The sequence below is a fragment of the Apium graveolens genome, chromosome 10 (assembly GCF_009905375.1).
Source record: "Apium graveolens cultivar Ventura chromosome 10, ASM990537v1, whole genome shotgun sequence".
NCBI lineage: Eukaryota > Viridiplantae > Streptophyta > Magnoliopsida > Apiales > Apiaceae > Apium > Apium graveolens.
The window spans coordinates 240,932,262-240,940,706 of NC_133656.1; the positions used below are offsets into that span (position 1 = coordinate 240,932,262).

The 8,445-nt window shown below is 34.3% G+C and overlaps 1 protein-coding gene across 1 annotated transcript; it reads left to right on the forward strand.

Moving 5' to 3' along the window:
• Positions 1 to 569: 569 nt before the first annotated feature.
• LOC141692197 (uncharacterized) lies at positions 570 to 1,019 on the forward strand. Its single transcript, XM_074496931.1, has one exon. It carries the CDS (start codon positions 570 to 572, stop codon positions 1,017 to 1,019), a length of 450 nt encoding a protein of 149 aa, XP_074353032.1.
• Positions 1,020 to 8,445: the final 7,426 nt, after the last annotated feature.

The window sequence follows — 8,445 nt, forward strand, 5'->3', positions numbered from 1 at the left end:
TGTTAATATCTATCTCATTGATATCTATTCAATTTTAAGTAAATGAACGTTATATTTTTGTTTAATGTTTCGATTTGAAATTTAGAAATTCATCTATAATCGTATATTGGTATAAATATTTCACGAGTCAAATATTAGCGATTGTTTGGCCCTTTTAGTAAATATGATAAGAATAAATTATTCAAATTTAGATTCCTAAAAAAGAAAAATAATACATTTTTAGAGTTGTATGGCATCTTTGTTTTCTTGAGAGAGCACATCGAATGTAATTATAAAAAGGGCTTAAACCCACAACTCTAAGCATATTTCACTCCGTATTTTATATCATTGCTAACATTCGAAAGATGAATCCTGAGTACTCTTCAAATTCATCGAATTACTCTTTTACTGCTCTTCCTATCCAAAATTCGAGGGGTTACTCTAATCTTACTTTACCCAATAGTGAAGAACACAACCTTCAGCCATTCCAAAACACTATAATATCCGATGTTGATGTTGGTAATGGTATAGGTAATGTTGGTCATCTTCGAGATGATAACGGTATGAGTTTTGAGGGCTAGTCTGGTGGAATGGTTCAGACTGATGGAAGCAATATTGAACAGACTGGTGGAAGTAGTGCTGGTCAAATTTCTGGGTCTAGGCCACGAGGACGTCCTCGTGGTTCAAAGAACAAGGAGAAAGAAAATTCCCTTGAAATGACTTCGACAATAAAGTCTATTGTTCTTGAAATACCACCCGGGACTGAAGTCCTTGAATGGATGAGACAATTTGCTCAGTCACAAAATTATTTAATGAATGTTACGAGTGGTTCTGGAATGATTTCACAAGCGGCCATAAGCCACTTGTCGTCTGACCAACCATCCGTATTTTCTGAGAATTTTGGCTTGCTTTCTTTTACAGGAACGGTTGGTAAGATATCTCCTTCAGAACCAGCTGGTTCTTGCTTTTTTAGCGCTTCATTTGCTAGGATGAATGGTGTCTGTGACTGCTCTTATTTCCAAGAGCCCGGATGTGTTTGATGCCGGTTATCTGACCTCAGCTTGACATAGTCTTAAAGATTGAAGGTTTAGATAACATTATTCTCTATCTGTTATTATATTTCAATGACATTTTATGTAATGATTATGTAGTGCTCTAGCTATTTTTAGTTAGAGATTTACTACATTCTAGTCGTTTACATTTTTGGTAATTTTTATATTTAATTTTGGAAAACTCTGTTTAGGAGTTTTACAACTCTGCATCTTATTTGATTCAGTTTTTTTTGTTATTATTCCTAACCTGCATGTCTTTTACATCTCTGAATTCTATTTGTGTCGGGTTAAGATAGTTTTTATTGTGGTGTACTTCTTTACCAACTCTAACTTTTATTTGATTCGGTTTGAGATTTTGTTTTCCATATAATGCATGTTTTTTGTTGAAGTCGCGATATTTTTTAAAATTTTTTATTTACAGCACATAATCCCTTTTTAGGTATCAAGATCCCATTTGTTTTAGTACATTAAAATTCTTGCATGAGATATCTCTACATTTTTGGTAATTTCGTGGTCTTGATTTGTTATGGGTCGTGCTGAAAGGCCAGTTCAACACTCACGTCATCAATTACATGGTGTATCTTTCTTTTTTTGAAATAATTTACTTGGCATATCTAGTTTTCTGTACAATTAACCAAAAAATATCTATTATTTAAGATAAATTAAAGAAAATATATTTTTTTTAAAAAATCTTATAAAATAATAAGGATGATTGTGAAAATTAAAAAATCCAAAAAAAATACAAAAACAACAATTTCCAATTGGACAGGCAAGACATAATGAATAGGGGAATATCATTTCATGCAATAATTATTGTTAATAAATCAATACATATTTGCAAATATTTGTTCAATATTTTCAATTTTAATTGACAAATATTCATTTGAGTAAGGAGTATACGGTCAATGACAATGCAAATATAGATCAACACCGTGAACTTAATATTTGTCTATCCGGTTTAAATTCTTACAACATCCATAAAATCCATCTTGCAAGATCATATTTTCTTGTTTAACATCAAGGACCCAAAGGGGCATTGATAATGACATCAAGATAACTGTGTGGCAATTTTTCGATTTAGAGCTAGATAACTAGAAATTGGAGACCGAAAGTAACCACCTTTCCTGATTCATTTTTGTATTGAAGACCGTGACCGAGACAGATAATTGCTTGTCCAATTTTCCAGAACCAAAATCCTACGAGTTAGAAATAAAGCATTATAGTGAAGTTATTTTTTTAGAGATAATAAGCGAGACCAAAGAACTGTCATTGGTAGTGAAAAGAAATTTGAAGTCATTAGATTCAACGTATAACTTGATGGCAATTGTTGTGCACAACTGTTGTTCCAAATAAAAAAGATTTCAAGTAAGTCTCATGTGAATAAAATCACGGGCTAATGTATCGTCTCAAAACTATCACACACACTATTTTATGTATTATGCACTAAATCGGGGATATTCACATAAACAGGCTCCCTACTATCAAGGTAGTGACAGTGTTGCGTACATATTACCTTCCCAGACATTGCTGTAGACCGGTTTAATTAGATACGTGTGATTAGGTTTACCATACTGTCATTAAAAAGAAAAATTAAATATTATGATATTTAATATTTAATATTATGAAATTTTTTTAATTTTTAGAGCATCTCGGGCCGTGGACAACTATCCAGTTGGGCCATGCAAAATTGATATACCTTTCACTTTTATGGCTGAAATAAACATTATTATATAATACTTTTTAATTTTTAGAGCATTCTGAGCCGTGGACAACTCTCGTGCTGGGCCATACAAAATTGTCTATCTTCCACTTTTATGGCCGAAGCAGATTGAAAAGAAAAGATTCAGGAACATCCCCTGATTCATTTAAAAGAAAAGTACCAGTACTATCAACTTATTTTATTTCCTTTTTTTCGGAACTTATTTTGTTTCTTTATTTGTACTTGATAATATACATTCGTCATTGAAAAAAATTATGCTGAAATATATCATTTATAATTTGTTCTAAATTATTTAAAAAATAGAATTATAAATCATAAAAAATTTAAGAAAAGTCATTTCAAGTCAAATTTTAAGTGCATTTTTTAATTTCATTGTATTTTAATAATACTTTTTTTGTTTTAATATTTTAATTATTTTAATATATAGTACCTACTAGTTCAGCAAGATAGCATGATAAATAATTATTATGTTGAAGGCGGATATAAAAACAATTTAAATAAAAGTTGTACAATAAAACCTAAAAGTCTCCATATGCAACAAAATGTGGGTGCTCTGAGCGGACGTGAAAAAAAGTCTATTGAGCCAGTAGAAATGGATCAGTTCAGGTCCTCAGAAGAAAGTCTCTAAGAGAAAATCCATTCAGCCTCAAGAAGAAGAAGGAAGCAGGAAGCAGAAGAAGACATAGACAAAGAAGACATAGAATATATGTTTAGGCTAGAGGAACACTTCTTTGTAATTTGTGTTGTAAGAAATCTAGAAATGAATATGTAATCCAGAATGTATTTAATATCTTTATATATTTTTATAGTTCATACTTTTCCTTATTATCAACTGAGTTATCCTTAAGGATTTGCTTGTCGAACTCTAACAATCAAATTGGGGGAGATTGTAAAGCATAATGTAATGTAACATGTAATCGAGGATTTATAACTCAACATAAAACATAAATAGATAAACATTATTAAACTGTGAAGCACAGGAACCCTTCAGATGAAGAGAGGATAAACACAAATAACCAAATGATGTGATTGAGTCATTAAGCTCTCCTACAGATCATGGGAAGAAATTCATTACTATGTTCAAGCAGCCAAGAAGAATAAGACATCAAGAGGCTTTAAGTATCAGCTGCATGTATTGACTTCAAGTGTTACAAAGCAAAGGTTCAGTGAAAGAAGCAGTTGATAAACTTCAGTATGTATCAACTCAGAATCATAAGACAAATTGAGTCAGGATCCTCTCAAGGCTAGTTATTTGTGAAACAGACCAGTGCACCAAACATCAGCATTTAAAGGAAGTATTTTATTTCAATTAACAGAAGGAAAATGATTGATACATTGAAGAGTGACTTGACAAAGAACCAAAAATATTCTAATTAAAGACACTAAGGAACCCCTGTCGCCACAGGAGAAGTAACCACAGCGGATTTGCTCTAAGGCACCTCTGTCGCCACAGAAGGTGTTAGAACAAATTGCTTAAGGTAATACAGGGAGTGTGTGTCACCACAGAGGCTATACAGGAGAAGGTGTCGCCACAGAGCTTGTCACCACAGAGTGTTATAAGATAAACTGTCGCCACAGATCTGTCGCCACAGAGGCCATACAGGGTGATTATGTCGCCACAGAGCTGTCGCCACAAAGGCTATACAGAGGAACTTTGTCACCACAGAAGGTGTTGTTCACTGAGGTAAATGCAGCGAAGTTAAATGATTTTGTGTGGACATGAACTTATGAGAATGAGTGACACACATGACCCAAAACCGCGATACACTGTGAGAAGCCTGTGAGACACCTACCATCCAAACTACACCTATAGATCTATCCAATGATGTCACTAAAGATTATCTCAATGAGCAGCTAGCATTCAAAGACAACTATCTTAAGGAACAACTGGCTCTTAAAGATCAACACCTTCAGACAAAACTATCTCCCCGAGATCATCAAATTGCTAGTCTTTCCAATCAACTTGAACATCAACAAACATCATTCGCCAGTTTGCAGGAATTCGTTGAGCGATCTCTATCTCATACAGGGAAAGGAAAAGCACCTGCCAACACTGAGCCAAAGATCTCAGTTAGCAAGCAGGCACCTATCCCGGTCTCATCTGAAGCAACTCTTGCCAGTATTGGGCCAAAGACCTTAGTCAGTAAGCAACTGCCTGCTTCTCTTGAGATCCCTGTCTCGACCTTACATCCTCAATCAATACCAGCTCTGAAGGATAACCAAACTGAGGGGGAGAAAAGGGTATGAAAAAGTGGATACTGCTGTTAATCTACTTCAAGATGCCTTTCAGACCACTGGTACGTATGATGTATTTGAAGAAGAGATGAAGGAAGAGTTAGAGGAGAGAATTGATGAAAGGGTGCTCCTAAAGGAAAGATTCTCTAAAGAAAGCGCAACATCTCAGGGGGAGCAATCAGGGTATCTGAGCAGAATCATTACACCTCAGAGAAATCTGCTGTCTCAGATATATGCTCTGACACCCAAATTTTCTAAAGAAGAATTAGAAGAAGGTGAGATAGATGAAAGTGATGTTCCGATAGGGTGTGAGCCAAGATTTGAAAAAATGGCTACGGAAGAAAGAATGATCATCACAGAGGATGAAGAATTTGAAGATGAAGATGCTTTCTGGGATGACTGTCTATCCTATGGAATCATAGAGAAAATAAATCGCTCTTATTTGGAAATTCAAGAAGAAATAGAAAGATCGAGAGTAAGAATTCAAAGAGCTATTCAAAGGAAAAGGAACAGAGAGGAGAGAGAAGCATATCTTCAAGCTAACAGGAAAGAAAGTAAATGGGAAGAAACAAATAAGAAAATGGACAAACCAGAAACATATCACTATTCAGACCCTGGAAACTCTAATCGGTTGAGAACTGTGGAGCACTACAGAGAGACATATATAAACATCCATGAGTTCTATGATCAGCTCAACAAAGTAATTATTGGAACTACTGTGAACATTATGAAGAATGGATGTAAGATCACTATCAATCACATAGATGGTCTACAGATAAAACTGTCTACAAGTGTACTGAAGAAGTTGAATATTGTTGAATTGTTTATCTTAGCCTCAAAGATCCCATGGTTGAAATCGAATGAAAATGAATACTTCAGAGACAAAATTTAAAGAATGATGATGGATGTATCTCCTCAAGCATTTATGTATCCATTTGTGATCAAACTTTTTACGGGTGGTAGATTGCAGAATATCACCATGTCTGACCAACACATAAGAACCATTCAGTATCTACAGGTTACCTTTCTGGAGAGTCAACTAAAGAGCAAAAGAGCTAAACTGACAGCTCCATGTGTTAAGAGATCTGAAGCAGATGTCAAAGCCGCTGAAATTCTGTACGCTTATAGGCTCAATGACAAGATGATCAAAGACACAGAGAAGGATATGAGGGAAATCAGAAGAGAATATCAAGAGATGGTGTTCATTAATGGAGAAGCAGAAATTGGTCTTCTCAAAGACACTGAACCCATAATCAGCATTGACAGTGAAGGAGAATTAGTCTTTAGAATCAACAAATGCAGAATCAGAATCAAAGACTTCAGGACATGTGAACCAAGCTCAATTTAGCATGCCTTGACGAATGTTAAACTGTCTACCTGTAAAGATGACAAGGTTGCTTTGATCCCTATCATAAAGATTCTTGATGAAGTAATGGAAGAAGAATCGATCAATGACACCAGCAGAGGAAGAGGACATCCAAAAAGGATAACAGTCTTCGTAATGTCCAGAAAATCATCTCTACTGTTTGATCTGGTTCCTAAATGCTCTAAAGTCAAGTATCTTGAGATAATGCTTCATGAACTAAACAGTCCACCTCCCGTCAATGCACTTGAAATAGAAGCTCATGATTGTGTACAAGCTAGATTGAATAAGCTGAAAGAGTCTCCTCCAAAAGCTTCAGGTCCTCAGAAGAAAGTCTCTAAGAGAAAATCCATTCAGCCTCAAGAAGAAGAAGGAAGCAGGAAGCAGAAGATGACAAAGACAAAGAAGACATAGAGTATATGTTCAGGCTAGAGGAACACTTCTTTATAATTTGTGTTGTAAGAAATCTGGAAATGAATATGTAATCCATAATGTATTTAATATCTTTATCTGTTTTTATAGTTCGTACTTTTTCTTATTATCAGTTGAGTTATCCTTAAGGATTTGCTTGTCGAACTCTAACAATCAAATAGGGGGAGATTGTAAAGCATAGTGTCATGTAACATGTAATCGAGGATTTATAACTCAACATGAAACATAAATAGATAAATATTATTAAACTGTGAAGCACAGGAATCCTTCAGATGAAGAGAGGATAAACACAAATAACCAAATGATGTGATTGATTCATTAAGCTCTCCTACAGATCATGGGAAGAAGTTCATTACTATGTTCAAGAAGCCATGAAGAATAAGACATCAAGAGGCTTTAAGTATCAGCTGCATGTATTGACTTCAAGTGTTACAAAGCAAGGGTTCAGTGAAAGAAGCAGTGGATAAAATTCATTATATATCAACTCAGAATCATAAGACTAATTGAGTCAGGATCCTCTCAAGGCTAGTTGTTTGTGAAACAGACCAGTGCACCAAACATCAGCATTTCAAGGAAGTATTTTATTTCAATTAACAGAAGAAAAATGATTGATACACTGAAGAGTGACTTGACAAAGAACCAAAAATATTCTAAGTAAAGACACTAAGGAACCCCTGTCGCCACAGGAGAAGTAACCATATAGGATTTGCTCTAAGGCACCTCTATCGCCACAGAAGGTGTTAGAACAAATTGCTTAAGGTAATACAGGGAGAGTGTGTCACCACAGAGGCTATACAGGAGAAGATGTCACCACAGAGCTTGTCACCACAGAGTGTTATAAGACAAACTGTCGCCACAAATCTGTCGCCACTAAGGCCATACAGGGTGATTGTGTCGCCACAGAGATGTCGCCACAAAGGCTATATAGAGGAACTTTGTCACCACAGAAGGTGTTGTTCACTGAGTTAAATGCAGCAAAGTTAAATAATTTGTATGGACATGAATTGGCCAGTTGTTCATTTAATATTGAAAGACTACAAACTGAAGTGAATGTAATTCAATTCAGTGAGTTATCTTCTTCAGCAAACACAGACAGTTTACGAGATCTCCATTAAAGCTTCAATTTATTATCCTTGTAAACAGAATGTTATGCTGCTGAATTTATTATTGTTAATTTTAATTTTACACAGACAGCATAGAGTCTCGTCTTTAATTGTATTTATCAAAATGTGTTTATACAAAAAAGTTATGCATGAACAATTTAGAGGGGTGTATTCAATCAAGATTTTTAAATATTTTCAAAATTTATGGATATTCAATTTAGATTTTGAAAAATAATTCAAAATCCGGAGGTATTCAATTTGGATTGTAAAAAATTCATTAAAATCTGAGTGTTTTTAATACAGTTTTAAAAAAATCCAAATCTTAAGTTATTCAATTTGGATTTTATAAATTCCAGATGGCATTCAAAACTCCATGGATTTTATTTTATTTAAAAAATAAGTTGATTTTGATGGATTTTATAGTACAATTCTAATCTTTTAAAATATCTCCAAAATACATGAGATTTTGAAGGATTTCTAAACAAAATCACAAATAAACATTAGAATGTTATGCATGTTTAGTAACCAGGCCCTTCAAAAATTTAAGATATTATCTCTACT